Source organism: Aulonocara sp. 'chitande type north' Nkhata Bay, linkage group LG7 (genome assembly GCF_057382095.1).
Source record: "Aulonocara sp. 'chitande type north' Nkhata Bay isolate Kocher_YH1m ecotype deep benthic linkage group LG7, A_spYH_male_GT1.1, whole genome shotgun sequence".
Classification (NCBI taxonomy): domain Eukaryota; kingdom Metazoa; phylum Chordata; class Actinopteri; order Cichliformes; family Cichlidae; genus Aulonocara; species Aulonocara sp. 'chitande type north' Nkhata Bay.
Genome location: NC_141350.1, coordinates 36,973,174 through 36,998,832, shown reverse-complemented (window position 1 = coordinate 36,998,832; position 25,659 = coordinate 36,973,174). Strand labels below are relative to the sequence as shown.

General features: G+C 39.7%; 1 protein-coding gene across 3 annotated transcripts in view; it reads left to right on the top strand.

Moving 5' to 3' along the window:
* The window catches only part of rxraa (retinoid X receptor, alpha a), a 158,085-nt gene that overhangs the window by 106,715 nt on the left and 25,711 nt on the right, over positions 1–25,659 (top strand). For all 3 annotated transcript variants that reach the window (XM_086300262.1, XM_086300264.1, XM_086300263.1), the window contains exons 3-4: positions 10,130–10,368; positions 25,321–25,471. In XM_086300262.1, the coding sequence (XP_086156388.1) occupies positions 10,130–10,368; positions 25,321–25,471 (390 nt within the window). The remainder of the gene's footprint in view (positions 1–10,129; positions 10,369–25,320; positions 25,472–25,659) is intronic.

Here is a 25,659-nt window from a genome sequence, read left to right as displayed (position 1 = left end):
CGCTCTGTGCCGCTCTGTGCTTTTCAAAAGTGACTCACCTAGACGATGTCCTAAAACGTTGTTCCGAAGAATTTAAAAAAAGAAAGAAAAAGGGAAAAAAAATACTGCTTGGTGCCTCAAATCAACAGAAGGTGTGGGGTAGAGGGGTGCATTAAAAACAGGGCCCGTGTTATTGTTAACATGCCACCCTTTTATCCAGTTTTTTCTTTGGAGCTGCAGTTTACTAAAGTGCCACAGTGTAGGTGCAAGTGACTCATGACCGCTTCGTTTATTGCAAAGTCGGTCTGTGTAATGATCATTTGTTTCCTGGCCGGTCTCTCACCTATGCCATCATTCCCCAACTTAGCCATAGCCAATCACGGTTAGTATAGAAAGCACGTCGTCTGTGCAAAGGGTCTACATCAAGCCCATTTGGATATTTTTTTTGTTTGTTTTTGCATTTTTTTCTGCACTGAAAGACTGAACAAAGTCTTCAGAGAATATGGGATTGGACACAAGCTATAGAGGTATTAAACTAAAATTGGCAGTGGTGTATGCACAAACACAGAAAGAGAGAGAGCATTATGATTTTTGTCTACTGACAGTCAATTCTGTTGATGATGATTCAGGAGATTTAATAGCTAAAAGGCAACTGGACATAAAGTATGTGATTTACTGAGATTTATCTGTTCTCGCTTTCTGTTTTTGTAGCATCCCACGCCCTTGCGTTATACTAAATCTCCACTGTGGCACTAGTAGATGAATAATAGAGGAGCAGAGTTAGGCATGGAATGAAAAATGAGCATCTGTCTGCCTCTGTATAGGCACATGGCTATGATTGTGAATGTGTTTTTAAAAAGGTTAGACAAAACAGGTTGTTCCGAAGTAAGGTGAATGAGACGCTGAGAGGACAAGCATATGAAGCCAGAGAAGTCATTTGTGAGACAGCAGTCTAAAGAAAGGAAAGACACACTTTTCATCGGCTCTCAGGATTGTTCCGACTATAGTGGTGCACTTTCCATCTATAATGCATCATCCCTTGCTGGTGGCAGGGGCAACACAATCTCATGGGCTCGTTAGGGAATGCAACCAATGGTGTTAGCTCTGAAGGCAGCTGAGTTATTTGTAGTCTTTATGTGAGAACAGTGGTTGCTTATCTTTTCATGTTGTCACAAGTTCTTATGTGCATCAGCTGCTGAAAATTGAACGGCGAGGGTTTTTTTCCTGCTTGATTGTTTTACTTTAATGCTAACAAGCAGACTGATCCAGCATGTTGTTTGAGATGCTTTGAAAATGTTTAAATCCAAGATGTACGCACAATGTAGATAAGTAAACTCATCAGATGTTTTATCAGGTAAACCTTGCTAGCACTGCGTTAATCCCCCTTTTACCATTTAGAACTGGCTTATCTCTTTGCGGCATGAATTGAACAAGGTGCTCTGAACAGTTCCAAATAGGTCCACATGGTTAGGATTTCTTTATATTTGAATACCTGTACCTCTGAGACATGATTTCAACTACCAGCAAATGGAGCAACCATCCAAAATTTAAGCGCAACTTCATATGGTGCAATATAAGTTATAGATTTCTCCAGAGTAGGAGTGGTTAAATTTATGGAAGTAAAGGTGATTAAATTAAAATATTGACTGTTAGAATGAGACTATATGAATGGGATTTTGCCCCTGCTGTCTAAAATTACAAAACAATTTGTTAGCTTACACGAATGAATAAAATGTGCTGTCTAGCGTGTGCTAGCAACCAAACCCATCTCCGCGCCAGTTAAATCGCACCCCTTTTAACATCCCACTCACTTTAATCCTGTACAGACCAGAAATTCTTTGTACTGTTTACACCAGTGCTGTTGTGCAGATAACAGATGGTGTCGTTTTTTTTTCTGGAGAGAGGGTGGTCATTAATCACAACTGCAGCAGCTCACCTGTCAGAAAAAATGTAAACAGGTTGCTTCCAACATGTTCCTGTTTTTGCATTGATCTGTCATCTCATTATCCCTTCTTATCTGATTCTCATCCGTTTATCATCTTTAAACACACAAGTGAGTAACAGCTAGATAATAAATTGGCAAAATTTCCCCCTTGTAATAACACTCAACAGTAGAACGAAAGAGCAAGAAAGGAAAGCTAAAGGGAGGGAGGCATTGTTTAGATGTAGGAGACTTTTGAATGAAGTGGAGAGGTGATAAGTGGAGAACTTTGTCTCTGTCAGCAAAACAAGCTCTAATTTGCTTATTTGTAGCTGTCACTTGTTTTTGTGTGCCCAGCGATTTTGACAAATTGGCAGGGAGAGCCTGCAGTCGGCAACGCTCTAAGTGGCTTACAGCTGTGAGTCACCCTTTTTTCTAAGTTGACGCTAAGAGAACCTGGACAGATTTAGTATTTAGTATTTAGTATTTATTTATTTATTGTCATTGTCAAGAACAATGAAATTGCGTTTGGGGCTTCCATACAACCCAAAAAAAAGAAGAAAATAATAAATACCCCTTAAAACCCAAGTGTACATATTTAACCCAGTGTGACTCCAATGCAATAAGACAATCCTTAGCAATAATGTTCGTAGAAATTCAGACAAAGACCTGAGAAACATGACAAAATACAACAATGCAACCCATTCAATATTATTGTACTGTGAGATATGATATCAGATATGATAGTTATCTATTTAAGAAAGAGGGGGGGGGGGGGGGGCAGGAGGGGGAAGAGAATAAAGATATGATGCACCAATGCAGACCAGTTCATTGCTATTAAGAAGTTGGATATGGTTATTGTCCGTGAGAGGGGGGCAGAGAGTTCAGGAGCCTCACAGCCTGTGGATACAGGCTGTTGGCCAGTCTGGATGTTCTGGCCTGTATAGACCTGTACCTTCTCCCTGAGGGCAGCAGATGGAAAAGGTGGCGCGCAGGGTGATGTTGGTCCCGCAGGATACTGTGCACCCTCCTCAGACAGCGAGTGGGGAAGATATTACTGATCTCTGGCAGACTTGTTCCAATAATTCTGCCAGCTTCTTTCACCACCCGCTGGAGTGCTTGCTGATCGGCCTTGGTGCAGCTGGGGAACCACACTAGAAATCCATACGTCAGAACGCTGCTGATGGCACAGTTGTAGAAGTTCAACATCAGAGATCTGGGAATGTGTGCGCTCCGCAGTCTCCTCAGGTAGTAGAGGCGCTGTTGGGCCTTCCGTACAACTGAGGTGATATGGTTGCCCCAGGACAGGTCCTCGGTCACAGTTACCCCCAAGAATTTAAAACTGCTCACCCTCTCCACCGCCTCACTGCCAATGAAGAGAGGCAGATGCCACTCATTTCGCGAATGCTTCAGTATGCTTCACACTCACATACTCACTGCATGAGTTTGTGAGTGTGCTAAGCAGCTCCTTTAGTCAGAGACTGAAACACCCTCGCTGCAGGAAGGAGCGCTTTCACAGATCATTCATCCCAACAGCAGTTAGACTCTATTACTCCTCAATCACGATGTCATGACTCACTGGACACTGTGAACATCCACGGTCACCACTTCATGCATAATGGACCTTCTATGTGTATGGACATGCGCAGGTATATATGTATGTATATGTATACAAATGTATATTTAGTGTGCACATGTGTGTGTGTGTACATGTCTATACAGGGAGTGCAGAATTATTAGGCAAATGAGTATTTTGTCCACATCATCCTCTTCATGCATGTTGTCCTACTCCAAGCTGTATAGGCTCGAAAGCCTACTACCAATTAAGCATATTAGGTGATGTGCATCTCTGTAATGAGAAGGGGTGTGGTCTAATTACATCAACACCCTATATCAGGTGTGCATAATTATTAGGCAACGTCCTTTCCTTTGGCAAAATCAAATCAAATCAAATCAAATCACTTTTATTGTCACATCACATGTGCAGGCACACTGGCACAGCACATGCGAGTGAAATTCTTGTGTGCGAGCCCCACAAGCAACAGAGATGTGCAAACACAACAACACAAACGAGCAAAATACAAGAATGGCCAACCTGAAACTAATAAATATATGTACAATATATAATAGTGTATGCATTTCTGGATGTGTATACTAAATATTTTCCTACGTGTGTGTGTGTGTGTGTGTGTGTGTGTGTGTGTGTGTGTGTGTGTCCACATTTTTACAAATTAAATAGTAAAAAAAAAAAAAAAAAATAATAATAATAATAATAATAATAATAATAAAATATATAAAATATACAGAGTTGAATATGTGCAAAACAAGTGGCATTTATATACAGTGTGGAGTGCATAATGTTGAAGTTCCAGTAGTGAAGCTGAGGTGTCTATGACGTGTTCAGCAGTCTGATGGCCTGATGGAAGAAGCTGTCTCTCAGTCTGCTGGTACGGGACCGGATGCTGCAGAACCTCCTTCCTGATGGAAGCAGTCTGAACAGTTTATGGCTGGGGTGACTGGAGTCCTTGATGATCCTCCCCGCTTTCCTCAGGCAGCGCTTCCTGTAGATGTCTTGGAGGGAGGGAAGCTCACCTCCAATTATCCGCTCAGAGCACCGCACTACTCGCTGGAGAGCTTTGCAGTCCCCAAAATGGGTCAAAAGAAGGACTTGACAGGCTCAGAAAAGTCAAAAATAGTGAGATATCTTGCAGAGGGATGCAGCAGTCTCAAAATTGCAAAGCTTCTGAAGCGTGATCATCAAACAATCAAGCGTTTCATTCAAAATAGTCAACAGGGTCGCAAGAAGCGTGTGGAAAAACCAAAGCGCAAAATAACTGCCCATGAACTGAGAAAAGTCAAGCATGCAGCTGCCAAGATGCCACTTGCCACCAGTTTGGCCATATTTCAGAGCTGCAACATCACTGGAGTGCCCAAAAGCACAAGGTGTGCAATACTCAGAGACATGGCCAAGGTAAGAAAGGCTGAAAGACGACCACCACTGAACAAGACACACAAGCTGAAACGTCAAGACTGGGCCAAGAAATATCTCAAGACTGATTTTTCTAAGGTTTTATGGACTGATGAAATGAGAGTGAGTCTTGATTGGCCAGATGGATGGGCCCGTGGCTGGATTGGTAAAGGACAGAGAGCTCCAGTCCGACTCAAGGTGGAGCAAGGTGGAGGTGGAGTACTGGTTTGGGCTGGTATCATCAAAGATGAGCTTGTGGGGCCTTTTCGGGTTGAGGATGGAGTCAAGCTCAACTCCCAGTCCTACTGCCAGTTTCTGGAAGACACCTTCTTCAAGCAGTGGTACAGGAAGAAGTCTGCATCCTTCAAGAAAAACATGATTTTCATGCAGGACAATGCTCCATCACACGCGTCCAAGTACTCCACAGTGTGGCTGGCAAGAAAGGGTATAAAAGAAGAAAAACTAATGACATGGCCACCTTGTTCACCTGATCTGAACCCCATTGAGAACCTGTGGTCCATCATCAAATGTGAGATTTCCAAGGAGGGAAAACAGTACACCTCTCTGAACAGTGTCTGGGAGGCTGTGGTTGCTGCTGCACGCAATGTTGATGGTGAACAGATCAAAACACTGACAGAATCCATGGATGGCAGGCTTTTGAGTGTCCTTGCAAAGAAAGGTGGCTATATTGGTCGCTGATTTGTTTTTGTTTTGTTTTTGAATGTCAGAAATGTATATTTGTGAATGTGGAGATGTTATATTGGTTTCACTGGTAAAAATAAATAATTGAAATGGGTATATATTTGTTTTTTGTTAAGTTGCCTAATAATTATGCACAGTAATAGTCACCTGCACACACAGATATCCCCCTAAAATAGCTAAAACTAAAAACAAACTAAAAACTACTTCCAAAAACATTCAGCTTTGATATTAATGAGTTTTTTGGGTTCATTGAGAACATGGTTGTTGTTCAATAATAAAATTATTCCTCAAAAATACAACTTGCCTAATAATTCTGCACTCCCTGTACATAGGAATAGTAGTGGTACAATAGTTATGTTAAGCTATATAGTTTATGTCTTGCATAGTTCCACAACCATATCCATAATCACATACTGTGTGTGCTACCGTTGTATATAATGTATTATCTTACTTATTTTTTCATTGATTGTACTTATTTGTATTTTGATATCTGTACCTGAGCTGAGGTAACGCAAAAAAATCCCCGTCATGGATTCAATAAAGTCTTATCTTAATTTTTATTTTTGCTCTTACCTGCCCTGCCCTTTTTCAGTGATTGGCTTTACAGTCACTCTTATCTTTTGAACAGGTTTATTTCATATCTTGCATACAGTGCAAACGGCTGCCAGAGGTTGTTTTTCCAAGACTGCTCACGATGCATATTCCCATTTCCAGTTTAACAGGTTAAGATGGAATTGGCTATATGAAGAAACGCAGGCAGGAGTGGCAATGCTGCCCCCCCCCCTTTTTTTTTCTCCACTTCTTTTTCCTTGATTAGTTGGGCTTAAAGTCAAAGTGTTGGTTGAAGATTTTACAGAGATTCTTTGAGTTGTATTTTTATAGTTAACTGATAACAGAAACTGGAATTTGAGATCTTGTTGTGTGAGCCGGGACTTTATCTCAAAGGAGAACTTGGCAAAGCTTAATTTAAACCTAAATGCACATGTCTTGTGTATGTACAGAGGAACCTTATTTCCATCTTGCTCCTTGCTTACTTTTCTTGTCCAGTCTAGTCATTTCTTTCCTTTCTTCTGTCATTCTTCTTGTTTTGTTTCTTCTTGATTCCCCTTCTCTCATTGGATCTTCCTTTCTGCTTTTTTTCTTCTTCTCCACTCTTCTGTCCTTACAACCATTATTTGTTTCCTTATCCTTTCTTTCCTTGTCTCCTCTACCCTAATTTTCTCTTCTGCTTTCCTCTCCGGGGAGGATTAGGACAGAGTCCTTTTCATCCTGCTGTAATCCTACACTGGCAACCCAACTCCAACAAGAGTAAACATACACACGCATACTGTACACTCAAACGCACACACAGATATTTCGCATTGAGAAATCTTTATGTTCTGGGAGCTTTGTCCAAACAAGACCATCCACATACAATCCAGTGTGACCACATGGTTCGCTGCTTGGTCATAAAGAGGGGGAACATTAGAGGGGAAAAGTGTTCTGCTTTGGATTTTCCTCTTCTCCAAAAGCTGTCGGAAGAAAGAGGGACATAAAGAATGAATGGGAGGGGAAAAAAGAGACATAACAGGCGGATCTACCTCCCAGCCTGTCTCTGTCATCCCCCCCTCTAGGTGGGGCCTTGCTGGGATTCTGTTTGCTGAGTCCCACTCTCCCCTACCCTCCACCCCCACTGAGAGCTACAATGGCAGATTGGCAACTCTAATACCGCCTCTCGTTTTATCTGCTTGAATTGAAACCCAGTTGGAGAAGGGTTATGGGAATTATTTTGGAGCTATGTGTGTGTGGGCACATATTTTTGGAGGAAAAAATCTAATCATACAGATAGAAGCTCAAGAAGTATCAGTCATGGGATCCAACACTGAAGTAACATAGCTAGATACAGAGCTGTTATTAGCCCCTTTTTTAACAAGTCTGTTTGTTTATTTTCCAAAGGATAGGGTGTTTCTGTGTGGGTGTGTGTGTGTGTCGTTTCTAACAGGAAGTTCTTTTGAGTCAAGCAAGATGTGCAGGAAGTATTTGGTTTGACTCAGCTGAAAACTGCACTGGTACTCAGTGCAGAGTGCTGCTAAAACCAGTGCTCCTGCAAATGTATTTTGTAGCATTTTTCTTTAAATGATTTGAGTTTGTATGGCTGTTACTTTGGCTACGTAGCAATAAAAAGGATGGGGAGAATTCCTAAAAGAAACTAAAGTTGCTAATCTCTGCCTTTAACTAGTTTAGCTATCTGCTTTTTTCCACTGTGCAGAAAATAGAGGAACCTGGTCACGTACAAAATGTGGGAGCGTGATAGACAAGCCACACTCCAACTCATTACACAACATGTGTCCATGCTCCCACTGCAGAGAGCAGACAGAGTGAACTTGCAGTGTCAAAATAGGACAGGGTATAAAGGAGGGTATTTAAGGACAACAGAGAAACTGATGTGAACCTCAGCTCTCTAATGCCAGCTATAAAAATGGATTGAGAAATTGTTGTAAATTAAAATACAAAAATGAGGGAATGTCTTTGGAGACACTGAGATATGTCACTATTATTATTATTGTTATTATTATTGTTATTATTATTATTATTCATGGACATTTTTGCAACATTTAATTGTTCAGCATTTTGCTTGCAAAACTAATTATGTGAATCAGTTACTGATAAGGCCACTGTTGTTTGATAAATTATAATGTCTATAAATACATTTATGTTCAAAAAGCTGGTGTGTCTTAACGGTGTGTCCCTTTGTGGGACATTTAATGAATAAAAATGGGGTCGATGGATGTGAAATTATAAAAAAGAATGATGGAAGCAAAGGCAGGCTCAGTCATAAATGGAAAGTATGCAAGACTGAACTGCAGTGTTGAAAGTTGAGACAGGAGGTTTGTTATCAGTACACATACAACAAAGTTGCCAAAGTCTCAGTGACATAGCACAGCATATCAGTACTTCTTTGCTAATGTTCTCACCTGTCTCATATCTTCTGTGTTGACAGCTGATGGAAAGATGGAAAGCTCAGTCAAGATAAAGAGTAGCTCTGATGATTGGGGGGGGGCTGTGAGCGCAGATGAGCTTTTGTACACATGACCTTATCCTTATCATTCTGACTTCAGTCTCAGTCACTGCAGGATTCTCCTCAGCTGTGGTGCAAGGTCATGCTTGTCATTTTCCTGAGCCCACTACTACCCCATTCATAAGCTATATGCAATATAAATCCAGTGTATATCCCTGACCTCGTAGATGCCTCAAGGAAGGACTTCAGTTTACCAGAACGAAGCAGTCTGTGAGAGAGCAGCAGAACTGCTTTGTAAAGTTATACAGTCTTTTTAAGTGTTTACCACATCCATGGCCCCCCATATCCATAAGTCTCTACTGTGTTTTATTTCTTTTAATGTCACACTTGTTTCTTTCCTTTGTCTCATTGTATATCTACGTTTGCCTTTACTTCACGGTGTGCTCTGCTCTTTGTGTTAAGCATTATACACATAGCTGGGAACAGGATTGACTGTTAAAGAGAAGACCATAGACAGTTTAAAAGGGGTATCTTGCCACCAGGACATCACCTACTGGTTTGTGAAGTCCCACTTAAATCTGTGATTTCAGCTTTTTGGCCATAGCCATCTTGGAAACCAGATGTAGTGACTTAGGGATGAATGAGATTGTGAAACTGTGCACTCGCTGGCTAATGATTTATGGTTGACAAATCATTAGCTAGCAAGCCTTTCCTGGATTATTCTCCTTTGTGACTCTTAGACGGACCACAGTTGAACAAATGGATTTAATCTTCTGTTCAGTTTGACCTGAGACTAGCAGGTGAGACTCATCAGGAAAGTGTTTAATGAAGTTGCAGATTAAGAAAGCCGAATGTCACTTTCCATACACTTCTAAGCAACCACAAGTCTTTTTTGGAACTACATGAGTTTAAGGCACTTTTACGCTGGCTTCACTTTTCAGACCTGGAAACTATGTCCATTTATGGTTGGTACATTACTTGTAAGTTTCCCAGGATATGTTAATCCATCAAAAATGATGGTGGAGAAAAACAGCAGAGTAAAGAAAACCAACACCCGGTTCATGTACACAAGCTTTTCATGACATTCTGCCCATACCCACAACCGTTCAGCCGCTGACTTTGTGGTTTTTCCACTATTGGTGATTGTTGGATTTAATTGTCTTAAGTGTTTTTTGCTGAATTGTCCATTTTCCTGCACAGCACTCACATTAAAGAACTGCCTTCACACTTTACCAGATGTGCTAGCCTTGCGGTGCCAACGACCCTGGCTGGAAGAAACCAAGTGTGAGAGCGTTGTTTTGAAGAATTCTGAGTGTTTATTCAAAACTTAGTTATCAAAGTGGCTTTTTGGTCCAAATTGTGAAGCCTTGCATCAGGTTTTTCCTGTCTCATTTTGCTTTGAAAATCTTATGAAGGCAAACTCAAAAGACCTTATTATCATAAGAAAATATGACGGGATGGTAAGAATTACCCGTGTTTATTATCAGTGATTTTCTTTGCTCATTGGAATCGTCAAGATAAAATGTGTAATCTTTCTGTTTTTTGTTTTTTTCCTGAACAGATTCATCAGGCCAGGTGACCTCTTCGCCCTTGGGATCACCAACCTCCCACCGTGGAATGCACCCATCTCTACTCAGCCCAACGTCCATGGGGCCCTCAGGCCCTCTCCACTCTCCCATCAGTACGCTGAGCTCTCCAATGAATGGCCTGGCTTCACCCTTCTCTGTCATCAGCTCACCCATGGGCCCTCACTCCATGAACTCACCTGGCATGGGCTACGGTCCTAGCGTTAGCCCCCAGGTGAGGCCTGTTAAGAGACACTTTTAAAAGTTTACATTTTAAGGATGATTTTATAGAGATTAGTAAGCATACTGACAACAAGTTATCTGCTCACTTTCTGATAAACCAAAAGATATATTTCTTTGATACTCACAGCCATAGCTGTTGCTTGCACTTTCTAATACCTGAAATAGTTTAAACCTGGAACTCTCGTGGTTAGCCCAAAGGTTTCTCACCCCAACCGGTCGCAGCAGATGGCCGCCCCTCCCTGAGCCTGGTTCTGCCGGAGGTTTCTTCCTGTTAAAAGGGAGTTTTTCCTTGAATTTGGTCACAGAGAAGATGCTGGACTGAAGACCTCCTACTGATAGCTTTAATTGCTAGCAGAGTTCCATGAATGTCTGTAGTTTCTCATGTTTGTTTGCAAAAGCTTGCCAAATATTGGCCAAGCAGCAGTATTACTAAGAAAGTGCGAAAGAACGAGTTGTGAAGTTGTGCCAGCATGTTTCAAAACTTTTGGTTTGAAGGCAAATGGTCTTCGTTTCTGGTTTATGTCACACTTTTCAAAGTTTCAGTACAGCTTGGAGAGCTTGGACGGTGTTTGTAGACAGATCCATCACTTTCATTCAAATTATAGGCGAAAGCAATATGCAGGTCTTATCTTCCCAGCAACTTTTGATCAACCTTCAGCAACTTGCAAGTGGTCAGGGAGTGCTAAATTATCCCTCACAGTGAGCGGTTGCTAGGTGGTCACTGATCAGTCTGTAAGCCAGGTGCGACTGGGACCTTATTCACTACATCTTACACTGTCAGCAGGATTTTCACATCCAAAATGTCCAAAATGGTCAACAGGTGTGTGGTCTGCAAAATGTCAGTAGAACCACTGCAGGGACAGTGTAGTTTATTTTTGTATCAAAAGGAAAAAGTTTGGAGAACTTAGACTGCTGTCTATATGTTGTGTTTTAATAAAGAACTGACAGTTTTTTGCACTATAGATCTCTCATTATAGACCAAATTCTGATTTTCATTAGTTTTAATTACATTTTCATTTGAGGTTTGAGAGTCATGCACATCATGGGTTGCTTTTTTATTTTAGGCAAAGTACAATATTGCAAATTTACAACATTAATAGAATCAATTCCACCTGTTTCCTCATATAGATTTAAATATGATGTTACTCCAAAATGCATTAAGTTACTTTGTAATTTTATTATTGTGCGTTTTAACAAATGTTTTTTAAAGTTAGCTATTTTTGGAAGAAATGTGATGAAGGAAATTAAATATCCATTACCATATATCCAATATCCATAAAGTGGATTTCATATATTCTATAATTGTAATTCAAATTAAAAACAAAGAAATAAATGAGGAAAAAAGTGAGTTACTAGTAGCTGGTTGTTTTGTTGGGGCCAACAAGAGGCACTTACAAAAGGCAAAAATTTAAGTTAATGACCCTTCTACCTTTTACAACTCTTAATTCTTCTATATAGATATTGTTGACCAAAAGTTTTGCTACTGTCCATTTTTAACGAGGGGCAAAAGCAGATCTCTGTAAATGTGAGGTGTGCACTGTATTTATTACACAAGATCAAGAAAAAAAGCCTCGTAGCAAGAAGCTGTAGTGTGTTTAGGGCAAAATGAACACCCATTAATGCTACATTTTTCATACTGTAAGAAACCAGAAAGCCTTCATCCTAGGTTTCATGAGGTTTTCTCTGTGCTCCCTTTCAGATCACAGAGAAGTGCAGCTGCCCTAAGCCAACCAGAAAAACCATTTACGTATATCGTGTCTTGCAAATTGCAGTCACATGTTTCAAAAGTGCAAATTACAGTCAAAACTTGCACACTCACACATATATGCACACATATCATTTTCGTAAGCCAGGCCCCAGCAGACAGAGACCCTGCTCTGACCCTGTGGCACAGTTAATCAAGTCCTATTCAACTGGGATTCCACACTAGTTTAGCTCTGTCACTCTTACTTCTATATCTGAGGCATATTTTTTCCCTGCCATATCTTACTCTCGTCTCTTTCTATTCATCCATCCTTTTTCTTTGGCTGTCCACTTTCCCAGTCTTGTTCTATCCTTGTCTATGTCACAACATCTCCATTTTCTCCCTTTGTCTCTGTCATTTTTGTTCCATCAATAAGCTTTGGTTTCTTTGCTATTAAATGCACACACGCAAACAATTGAGACATCAAAGCATACAGTGGCCCAGTTTCAGTTTGGTGCCATATCTAAAATTGAAATAGTTTCCCCCCAAAATGTGGTTGCTGCCCTTCTTTATGTTTGTTGATTTTTTATTTATTTTTTTTGGATGGGCTCTCCTCGCTATTGTTGAGCTTATCTGTGTCTTCTTAGTGAAAGTGTCCCACATGTAATGGAGTTTAGAGTGGATTAGGAGCACTTTGTGAAAGCAGCCAAAATCTTTCATTGCTAGAAAGCCCCTCGTCCTTCTCCCTACCCTCTCCTTCTTATTCCTGGGCACTTTATGATTCCAACACTTTCATCTGCACTGCCATTTCTGTCCTGGAGGGGTATTCTTTATTTGCAGGTGAAATTTTTAGTTAGCAAAACACTTTGGTGGGTTCAGCTGAACCTGCAATGTTTTTCACTGATTTACATTGTGATGATAGTGAGGCACACGTGTGGGGGTGGAGAGCTGATATTAGACTATGGTGGATTTTTAATTTGTCCAATAGTGGGACAGGAGACTTGAGAAAGCTGAATGACACTGAGGACCACACAACAACCAACTGAGCAGAGAAACAAAAACGGCTAGTTAGCAGTTAGCTCAATCATAAACCAATCAGATGCCTGAAAAATTAAAAGTAAATCATGAAATATACTGAAGCAACTGTCAGTGTACCAGGTTGTGGGGAAAAACTGCTCTGTCTCAATGAATCTTTTACACGTGCTTTAGTGTTTTGATATAACTTTTTAGGTGTACACATTAATCTTAAAAATATGTTTACATTATGGCATTCATGAAAAATATCCTGTGGTGTCAGCATACTGGGGTATTTTTGTACCGCCTCACAGCCAATCCCACCATTTTTAGTAGCTGTGTCAAGAACCAGTAACAACTGATTCAGTTAGTGCCAACTGTTTTAATACTGTACTTACAGTAATTATAGCTGGTTTAGTATTTACAGTGCTGTAGTGGTTCATTTGTTGAAACAGTTGATGTGAGGGCAAATGCGTCCAACAAACCGAAGGTTACCGTACTGGTGCGATTTAATTGTTTCTTTATTATTCAAAAAATAATGAAAATACATTTTTTGTAATGTTAAAATATCTTTAGATAACAAGAAAAAATATCATTTTGGCTGACTTTTTTGATTAGTCTGTCTAAGAGAAGCAGTATACACACAAGTATTATGCTTAACTTAAGGTGTATCTGCATACTATCATTATATTGCAAAGCTTTAAAAAAAAAATTCTCATTTCATTAATGCTAAAGAATAAAGAAAGGAAAAACAAAAATGTTATTGTTGACACCTGTGTTTTACATATTTCGAATGCCACCCAAACCCAAACTGTACAGGTGGTCTTGTAAACGGTTAACTATGAGTGATTCCATAACCGAGATTGTTGAGGCTTCTTGCTGCTGCTCAGCAAAGGTGGGGAACAGTGGTTTGATTTGAAAGTGCAGTGGCTTAGAGCATAAAGATGGTGGCACTGCCCTGTGGTCGTGAGGCGCGGCACATCTGATAAGACGTGATTTGAGTCAGACGGCATATGCCACTTAGACTTAACACTCGGCTGACTTGCTTTTGTCGGGAGCAGTTAACTGGAACGAGGTCACAGCTCAGCCTTTTTCACTACTTAACCGCCCAGACCAGTGTGAGACCCTGCCTAAGCTAACGGCTCACAATGCACAGGCGTGGACACACACCAAACTGCATATACTGTACTTTCTTTCTAATGATCATACATGCATATGTAGTATTATAAAATACAATAATCACAAGAATACCTTATTTGACCATCAGCTGCACTCAGCAGCATCTTCCAGTAGAAAGATTACATTTATAGATGGACATGCACGGTCAGGTGGTAATCGTGCTTACCTACTTTGCCCTAAAAGCTATATATTTTTCAATAAAAAGCAGTGTATAAATGAAAAGCAGCAAGGTTTAACTATCCTCTACATCAAAGGTTTAATTGAAAACATGATGAAAGCTTGGGAGAAGATGAACAAAAGTCCTATTCATACAGGAGTCTCACATCCTCAGAAAAAAGCTAACCACATGTAAAGAGAGAGACAGTCCTTTATTATCAGCCAGTTCTTACATCTTGAACAACAGTACTTCCCCTTCAGCTCTGTCCCGAGCATCCAGACACAATGACATACTGCGGTTATGTTCTTTCTCTGTGAAGAGGACCATGCATTGTCAGCAAACATACTATACATAAAAGATATTGTGTGTTATTTGAAGCGCATACTTTGTCTTTTATTTCGTGGTTTTGCCAGGGTTGTCAACTCATATTTTCTGGAGTTCTATGAAGGGAGAGGTTGCAAGACATCTTTTGAGCTATATGCTCTGGGTGTGTTGGCAAACCGTAGTCGTGCTTCTTAGTATCAAACTCATCAGTGGTTATGTCTGTAGGCTTGAACTTACTGAGAAGACAGACCGTCCCCCGATCACAGACACCGCAACTACCCAAACACATGGAAGGGATTATAGTGGTTGGAACACAGTTCACACTTGCAGTGACAATGAGGAGAATTGTCTGGCTGTTAGGAAAAAGGGGTTCTTTATCATAGAACCATGGCTGGCTACCATTTTCCAGACGCAGTCTGTACCCCTCTGGGTTCTGTCCTCCCACTGAAACCTCGCAGCAAATCCTAAACCAACAACAGACCAGTGTCTCACAGTAAGGCTTTCAAAATACACATTAAGCTCGACTGTTTCTGGACTCAACAACACAAATGTGAAAAAGGTGTAAATGTTTTACAAGAAATGGAACACGCGTTTAATAAATTATAAATGAGCGGCGGCCGTGATGTCATGTGCCACTTTTCAGTACATCGTGTTTAGGCGTTTGTGTTGCTAGGAGCCTGAAACACAGCACATTCAAGTGAAAGAGAGAGAGAGGTGGACCTTAGCCCCTTTCTCTGTGGGAGTAATAAAGGTCCCTTCCACTGCTGTGGTCTTTGATGGACTTTGCATGACATCATGGCTCCATGGCTGTAGAAAAGAACTGTGTGTAAGGTCTTAGGGGAGCAATCAAGGCTCTCTAACGCCAATCAAAGCTTAGATGTGTTAAGGAAAACTTTGAAACCAATTTAGCGCTCACTTTTTCCCATAGCACTATAAAGGTAAAGATGCAGTGCAGTTCTGACGGAATTAAAGCAAATGATTAATACATTGTGTTGATGGGGAGAATGCAGATTTTATAGAAAATAGTTCGACAAAGAGTTACGTTAAAGCCCCTCTCCTTTGTTTGCTTTTTATTAGTGATCTTATTTTTGTTATTTTTTCCATAACTTTTTATTTTACAAGGCTTCAATAGCTGATGGATTGCGTGATAAAGCTTGGGCCTGTGTGTGTTCTGCTTGTGTTGTGCCACACAGGAGTTGGGCCATTTAGGAGGTAGGAGCTATAAGGGATTGAAATGCTAACGTTAGGCTTAAGTTTCACGGTGCAGCCTCATAGTGCAGGCTCTAGACATTGTTGTTTGAATGCCTTGAGGGCACACTTTTATTTTAAAGCTTGAAATAATCCCTTCAGGGCTTTAATTGCATCTGCTGGTGTGATATTACAGCAACTCAATGCAGCCTGTGGACAGACATGTACGCTGTGGTATGTCTGTGAAGTGTAATGACACTTTCTGTATGACTAATTCTACTTTTGTCACTGCCCAGGCGCCTGTAAAACTTGAAGTCATGCACAGATATTAGTCATTTTATATTTATAAACTCTTTACAGTCCTATAATAAATTATTTTCTTCAGCATTCATAACTAAAAATGAAAGATGTGTTACACAAAGAAGGCAAGGCTGACATTTTCTATGAAAAGAGTGTTGAAACAGATTAGTTTAATCTTGCAAATGTCAGATGTTCAGTATCAAACCTCATTCTGGCAGAATTGGTGTTGATCACCCAACATCTTGTTTAGGATTAGGGAGCTAATCAGTCAGAAACAGTCATCAATAAAGTACTTGTTTACTTGTTGTCGGCCATGGAAAGTAAAAGGGAATCCAGTTGCCTGACACTAATACTATTACCCAAGTAAAAGACTCATCATTTAAAAGCAGTTGGATTTGTCATCACATTATCCGCCAAATGGTGGAAAATGGAAATGTAACTAAATGACTTGCAAAACACTGCTAAATTCATTGGTGGTTTTACACTGAAATGGTCTTTAAATTGCTGCCAGATTATGTGTTATTTGATAAAAGACATATAATTTTGTTCATTTTTATGGTGCACGGTAGGAAACACCTAAAAAGCTACACTGATAACGTAATCACTAGAGCATTAATCTCTGGACTGGTGCCTGTCTTGAAAGCAAAAATATGTCTTTATCCATCTCGAAGTGAAATGTAAGATAGTGACCCATCTTTACAACAAAGAGGACATGCCAGTGTACAGTTTTTGAAATAGTTTCTCACAAAGAGTGTGATATGGGAATACTGAATGGCAGACAACTCAAGTGCAAGTGCAGCACATTATTCATACATTTTCTGTAGACATGCATCAGTTGCAATTTTCTTGCCAGATTTTGATAATAAATCTGATAATTTGATAATTCAATAATTTTGAAGTCTGGCCTGCTGACTAGATTAGGAAAAAAAATCCAAAATACATTCAAACTTGTGCCCCCATTTCCTGTTTTTTTTTTTTTTTATTTGATGTCACAACAGTCATTTTAATATTGCAACAAAGAGAACAGCTCAAATAAATCATTAAAAGACTTTGTAGTCACCTACGTTTATTTTCAGTGCTATCAAAATGAGGAAATAGGAAATGATATATTGTTAGATAATTGGCTGTTGGCATTCGCAGTTTACATAATTCAATTTGTGTTTAATTTTTTGTCTTTTGCACGACATATTTCCATCTAGCACAGATATTGCAGTTGTTGTGACATATTTTCCTATATTTAGTTACATTTCTGGACAAGTGCATGTCAAGCTATGACGGATTAGCACAGAATCTTTATCTAAGATTAATCAGCCCATCGCAGCCTGTCAAATACATATGATTGTAGTTGCTGGGTGATCATTTAGTGCATCTCTAATTTTCAATAGTCAGACAGTATTACAGCATGTAGCTCATTTTATCAGTTAGAAATACATGTTTATTCAAAGGTTGCAAAAACTGAGGTTTTTTTTGTTTTTGTTTTCTTTGTTGTTGTTTTTTTCCCTTGGAATAAGACAATTTTATCATTGGCCATTATAAATGTATATATGCAGAGTATTTGCATTCTAGGTCACACACTAATCAAAAAATAATAATTCAAGTTTTATGCTGCATATATCTTCTGAATTTCATGCAAACTCAATCAAATTGATTATTAATTAAAATAATTATTGAAACTAAATTCTGGTGGCTCTGATTAAAACATCGTTGGGTGGCACCAACAATTTCTCTATGCAGGAAACACCCTGGCTTTTGCTGTATGCTCATCAACACCCACGCAAAGCCAGAACGACACACTTACACATGTACATGGAGACCAAATGATAATGCACGCTTGTGCTTGCATGTAACTCCAGAAATTCATATATCCACATAGACACATAGATCCACTCATGCCGTGAACCCACCCCAGTATGTGCAAAAACTCCAATAGATTCCAAAAACACTTAGACAAAATCCATGCCCAGCAGTGCCATTCTGAGGTGAGACAACAGCTGCAAGTTACTGTGTGTATTCCAGCTTCACTGCTGCAAGGCTCACTGCTTCCACAGCACTGATAGGCTTAATATCCTCTTTTTTTCACTGCAACAAAAGTTTCTGTCAAAACACGCACACACACACACACATAAGCTGGCAGTGCTTGCGATGATTCATTTTATCTGCTATGGCACAGCATGGTGCGAGTGTTAGAAACCTCCAAGCTGTCTGGAATAATGTCTGCTTCTGCTAAATTCTACTGGGAGAGAGTAGGGAGAGCGTTTTAATAGAGCTTAGTGACAATAATCACGGAGCTATTTTACAAAAAGACATACTTAGGAAGGATTTATATTTTGTAACCAAAGGCTTTATTTAATGGTTGATAAATAATGTATGTATTCACTTAATAAGCTATTAAAATACATAAATTATGGCCACGTTGTGATCCCATGTGTAAGTGAGGGATCCTTTTTTTATTTTTCATTGATTCCTTTCGTTCACTGAGACTTTTGAGGGAGACTTAATTATTCACTGTTATGCTAAAAGCCTCCATAAATACAAGGTTTCCACATGCAATCACCAAGGCTTCAGCTAAGTAGGCAGTTCAAAAAATAGTCACATTATTGTTTCCTGTTATAACGTTTTGTTCTTTTTGAAATAGGCCAATGCAGTGACTATGTAGGGGTGAATATAATGGTAACACGGTGCTTTTTAATTACTGTGTATTTAGAAAGCTTAATGTAAGTACAATGTAAGTACACATTATGTACTGCAGTCTGTAGAAGCATAAAGTATACAGACATTTTTCCATTACATAGGCCAAAAAATGTCTTTTTGACAGTAATTCTGAGAGTGCTGGATGTAATCATGATGGTCATACAGTGTATACTGTAATAGCTAGAATTTGCCTTTCCTTCCTGTTTCCTCATCCTGAGCATGACTCATGTAATTTGCTGTTACATGACAGGACCTATTCGCAGAGGATCCCAGAGTTCATCCACAAATGACTGCATGAGCTGTGCTGTGCATGTGTCCGTTGATTAGTTTTTGTTATGTGAGCTGTTTGCGTTCAAAAAAAGTGTCTTTAAGATCTCTCATAAGTTATCTAACTGTGGCTAAAGCCCACAGGCTACAGAAGAGGGGTCCATCACCACATCCTCCCTGTGTGAAACCTGATACCCCGTCTCTGTTGATGCATGTCAAGATAGCACTCACACACACAACACAGCGATGAGAGGAAAGTTCTCACTCATTCCACCCATGCTTTGCACGAGTCCCAAGATAAGTGTTCTTTTAGAAGGAAGTGATTGTCACAATGTGTCAGAGGTGAAAGGGGACTCGGGGTTATCATTAGGCTAGATCATTACCTGATCCCCTGTCCTCACCTCTCAGTCGACAGCTGGTTAGACTTCATCTCGTGTCAACAGCAGATTTGTATCAGGTCCACTCACACTTCCTTGCTTTTACATTCTAGCTGCAGATAGTTTCAGTTTCATGCCTTAAAGCAGAAATAAATTAAAGTTACAAAAATTAATAATTCTTAAGCAAAGCACAGTAGAGGGAGCGGAACAAGTGTAAGGAGTGTGATCGGAAACAGTGGGTTGTGAAGTAGAACATTCAGTTCGTGGTCATGTTGTGCCGCTCTTTAATGGAAAACCTTATGAAGAAATTCTATAAGGGCGTTTTTGAAAAGACCCAGTGAAGATAACTTTCTCTGTATTAACAAAGGTGCCCTTGAACAGCAAAGTAACTGAAGTTCCACATGAGGATTGTGCATTAAGGAGTGGTGCATGAGGATTTGATGTCTCCTTTTGAAGTATCTTTACGAGCAAACTCTGTGCTCTGACTCTCTGAATCGAGCTAAGCTCATCTTAAGCACAGGCCTCTACTGTCTCTACTCTTCTTTCTCTTTTGTCCTGTGTTCGCTCAGGGGACGCTCCTTTCTTTAGATTTCCACCGCCATGTATTGTCATAGAATATTAATAGTTCACAGGGGCTGTTCAGCTGCCGAGAATATTCTGTTATTTCTGTTAAAATGAATTATGAGTAATGTGAGCTGCACTAATACACTTTTTTTTTCTCTTCATCGTTATTTTGTTGAACTATTGTTTTTTTTTCTTTATGGTTTCAATAATAAAATATTATAATTTATTGTATTGTCATTTATCTTTTTGTAGTATATTTAGTTTTTGAGATCACTGGTTCATGATTGGATTTTTTGTACTTTGTAACTGGAGTATATATTGGTGTATTAAAGGCCATGATGTACTGTTTTTGGCTGCTGTCACATAGTAAAACTTTGGTTTCGCTTAAAAATGAACTGATTGCAGTTTTATTGGCCAATTCCAATTTTTATTTTCAAAATAAAATGAATTATTAAACTACAATTTGTACTGATTTATGTAACAAAGCAAATGTCAGGTGCTTAAATCATTTTCCAGTGCGTTTATTCCTTTAACATATAACAGGGCAGGTGCTTCATTGTCAAATCTTTTCTATTTCTCACTTGTTTCTAAATTTGTGCTTTCATCCTTTGTTCTTACCACATACTTTAGGTTGCTGGCTTGTGTCTCACTTTGAGCTCTGGATAGCTTTAGTTTTAGCCACTTTTCCTTTGTAGTTTCTTTAAAATGCACAGGGGATGATCGGGTATGTGGTTTGTTGGTTTGAGCGTTTTTGTGGTGGTGTGCCATAGATTACTTTGGGTAACTTCCACACTAACATGATAGTGTGTGGCTATAAGTGTGTGTGTGAGATTTACCTGCACCATTGTGTGCATGTTTTGCACCCACAAAATGGACCAGTTCATAAGTGTCCATACTGGAGGCTAACTGGTCGGAAATCGTCCCATGTTGGTCCCCGGAGAATCGATTGGTGCACCTCTAGTTTGTTTGTTTTTTCTTCACTGTAATGAACCACACATATGTGTTGCTATCATGACCCAACATAAAAAAACACTTGTTTGGCACAATGTGTCATAGTGTTTTTGTAATTCCAAACCAAAGTAACACTTATAAATAACTTTTTACGTGCTGTTTTTTATATATTTCCATGCAGCCACTGATACTTTCTGTCGCTTTTCCATTCATATTTGTAGAACTATTAATTCATCACCTTTAGCCTAATGTTTGAATGTTACAGCAGAATGCTGGAGCCAGCAGGTGGCACAGAACATATAATCATGCATATCAGTTCAGTGCAGAATCTGACACCCTCAAGCAGACACAGACCCCCACTGTACTGGATGTATCACTGGAATGCCCTCCACAACATGTTATGTAACACCTGCAGAGAGAGAAAAAATGTGTAATTTAGTTAGACCATTTCAGGTCTCTTTTGTTTTGTACATTGTTCTGCAGGGAATCGTGTGTTACGTTGAAAAGTCTTGGATTTTAAATGACCCTCGTCTGTTTTAAGCTTTCTTGTCCTTAAAGTGTCTCTTTGGTGTCTAAAGAGAGGCTTGTTAGTGGGGTTTCCCTGAGCTGTACACACAACTGGCATACCTCCCTGCAATGGTTCACATACATGTGTGTGCTGTAAGGGCGGGTGCATATATTCTATTTCCAGAACTAGTCCTGAGCCACTTTAATCTCCCTGCCTTGTCTCCATCGCCATGGGCAGAAGGAAAAGAAAAGTCCCCCCCTAGCCTGCCCACCCCACTGTTGGGGAGCAGTGTTGCTGAGATTGAGTTGCAGGTTCACTGAAAATAGATTGTAAGAGGGAAGAATCTTTTCTGTCAGGGAGAAAGAGGGTTTGATAGAGACTGTCTCAGTCAGGAAGACAGCTCTGTTAGTGCTGCACTCCAGGGGAAAGGACTAGACTCAGGCGTTTAACTGAGGTAAGACCTCATGATGTGGGTTTGTGCATGCATGTGGATAAACTTGCATAGATGTGGGTGTGTTCACGTGCTGCCAAAGCGATGCAGGTATATCCCTGTATCCTTTTTGTCCTGCAAATTTGAGGCTATATCCAAACTAATCTTTTCTATTTATTTTTTTCTTTCTCACAGTTACCACTAGCATCAACACTAGGTCTTTGTTTTAGGACCCCTTAAACCATGGTGTTCCACAGACTGTGTGACAGGCCCCCTGGTGGGGCATTGAACCTCAGTGGGGAGTTGGGTTTTTGGCTTGCTTGGATAACCAGGGGAACGATATGAAAAGAAGTTCATCTGAATGAATATCATCTAATGATGGAAAACAAACGGGATGTTTTTCTTTTAAATCCAGTTTTGAAGATATTTATTTTAGTAAGATTCTGCAAGGATTGGTGGGACTGGTGTTGCAAACTTTTTTGGGGGGGTATTTGAAAGTTTGATAAGCTCTGCTATAAGTAGATACACAATGAACACTGACATTTTTTTTAGCTTGAAAACCAGATGCAAAAATTATACCAACTTTTTCTGGCTGATTGCATCTTGTAAGCCACTGCATATCCTTAATTGATTCGTCACGCTCCTATCACGTGGCCTTATACTGGAAGAAAACAATGACATCAGCTTTGACTCCCAGGAGTTGATTCAGATATTGAATTGCATGCATTGCTGACCTTTAGTGTCCCTTGAAATTCTGCATTGTATTGTGTTTTTCTACAATGTTTCCTTTTTAACCTTTATTTGATGTCTAAAGTACTATAAGAAACTGTGCAGGATGGTAACCTTTTTTTTCCAACTGAGGCTGTCTGTGTGTGCCTCTGTATGCGTGTGTTTGTTTGTGTGCATGGCTCAGGCCAGTGGTGAGTGCCAGGGTGTAAACTAAACATTTCCTTATGGTGAAAGGAGGTTTAGCCTTTTTAACTCACTCATCCCTCCCTCCCAAGTTAATCCATCATTCACACAGCCAAACATTCTAACTTATGTAAGCTATAATTTTGAAATTCAACTCAGTTTCCCAAGTTCCCATGACACCCCATATGTCATGCTGAATTCTCTGGAAATATGTGTAAAATGATGCAGGAGACATCTAGTATTTCCTATTTGATGTGATGGCAAATCACCATGGGCTTGAATATTTCTCTCAATGGAAGCATGGTGTATTGTAGCTTCCAGCAATATGTATGTATTTGGCACAGCTAACATTTTTTTTCAGCATTAAAGAGGGATCAGATTTTAGGGTGTGTAATCTGTTGAAGGTGACATGCCACAGTGGCTTGTATACAGTTTGTGTGCAGTGCAGGTAGTATCTTGGCCGTGTGTACTTGCAATTTGAGTATGTAGTTATTTACATATTTACATATAAGCTGCATATAAAAGTCTTTTTGTATGCATATCTTATCTGCCTTATCTTTATGATACATGATCTGTAAAAATACATAGAGAAATAAAAATAAATTAAACTGATATACTGTCCATGGTTCTAGAGGAGCTTTGTTCCTTGACTTTCTTTTCTTATGAAACATGCTGATGAGTTCAAATATGGGAACTCTGGACTGGAGGGTTGTTGGAGCTTGACCCTTCACTAAAATTCAGTATATCTCAGCTACAGCTCCTTTGATTTTCAGCCCGTCTGTTTCTTTTAAGTTTTCAGTATGATTTTGCTTTTAACAATATGTGGATCAAAAATCCATTTGGTGCTCACCGGGACACACGTGTGTATCCAATAAATGTGATTTCGCAAAAAATCACTTAAAACATTTCTTCTCTTTTTTTTTTTCCTGAAAGTTTTTAAGTCTACCACCTTTACTCGTGTACTCTGAATAAAAACAGAATAATACCCATTTTAATTTCAAGGCATTTTTAGCTAATATTCTAATTAGTTTCATGTATAATCTAAGTGATATTTCTATGAATTGTAGCAATGTAAACCTGAGATTCTGTAATTCCCAGTTATAAAGATATTCCACAGCTACAACTGTAGTTGTGTAACCACTTACCAACATGCATATTAACTCAGTGGCTGTTTGGTTTATGTCCTGTGCGTCTAATAAAGGGCATTGTTTGCCCTGATGTATACTTTTCTATGTTCTTCCATTATGCTCTTAATGTACTTTTGTCAGATGAGTGTAAACACAGCTTAGGGTGTGTTTTAGAGTGACAAAATATGTTAGCCCTGTCATCATAAGATGTAAATGGCTTTTCTGTCATTCCTAATCCCAGCAGATATAGACAGGGTTTCTCTGCAACAGTATGAACTTAATTTTAACTCAGAAAGTGTTTGTGCTATAAGACATTTCTCATGTGTGGTAACTTAATAAAAACACATCTGGCTCTGCTCTGCCAATAGTGTTCTGTCTCTCATCCCTCTGTTATGAATGTGCCTGTGGAGAATCTACTTGTCTGACTATATGCAGTTTTCCTTCCCCCTTTCTTACCATCATGTAAAATTACTGTGGTTTTAGCACAGTCGATCAGACTAGTGCTTTTACTTTTTTTCATGAAGTCATTTTTTTCCCACTAATAGTTGGCTTGTTTCTGTTCCATCCAGTATATTTAGTGAATAATTTATACATTTCCCCTTAACGTTTATCTCCTCTGGAAACCGCGTGTAGCTTGTTATAATAATTAGCCTCCCCCTTGCTTTTCACTTTCAGCAGAAAGCAAAGAGGGGTCATTTTTGGATGAATTGTATCAAAGCTCCTTCAGAGAGAGAGACACAGGCAACTATTGAAGTTAGACTTAGGGCTGCAGTTGCGCTGCTGCTAAAACAAATGCTGTCTCTTTATTCTGCTGTACTGTTCAATTTTGCAGTAGAGTTATGCTACCGCTGAACATTTTGGAGCCAGCAGGGCTTGTTGAGAGCATGAATAAAAGAGTTCCTGGGGTTGAGTGGTGCAGGATCCTGCTGCGCCAGATTTAGATCTGAAAATGAGGGGAACAGGAGGGAGGAGAGTGAAAGGGAGAAATGACAGAGGAAAAAAGAGGTGTTGCTAGGGCTGCTGACCATCTATATTACGCATCAGTAGTCTTAATATGGCTTTTGTTTTGTACATTTCAGATTGTTCAGTACTCCCTGAGTGACATGACTCCAGTTTCATGTAATGTCCTTATTGCGTATAATCTTCTTGTTGAATTTGACCTTAAGCTTATGTGATTTATTTGACGGTGCTTGTGCGATTTTGATGTTTTGAGTTTAGCGGGCTGCATTGTGACTTGTCGGCGTGTGTGTTTCTGTGTGTTGATGTTCCAGCTGAACTCTCCAATGAACTCTGTCAGCAGTACGGAGGACATAAAGCCTCCACTGGGCCTCAACGGCGTGATGAAGGTGCCTGCCCAGCCCTCGAGCACAGCTCTGTCACTCACCAAACACATCTGCGCCATCTGCGGTGACCGCTCCTCAGGTGAGTGACATCAGACTGTGATGACTGTCTGCAAAGGAAGCATGAAAATAATTCAATGTCAGAATTGACCTTGTCAGAAATCTTTTTGAGAACTGGTAATGGCTAAGGTTATTTTCACTGGAGATTACTGTTTTTAAAGGTAGGTGTGCGAAGGGGGAAAATCAAAACACAGGAACTGGAAACGTTCA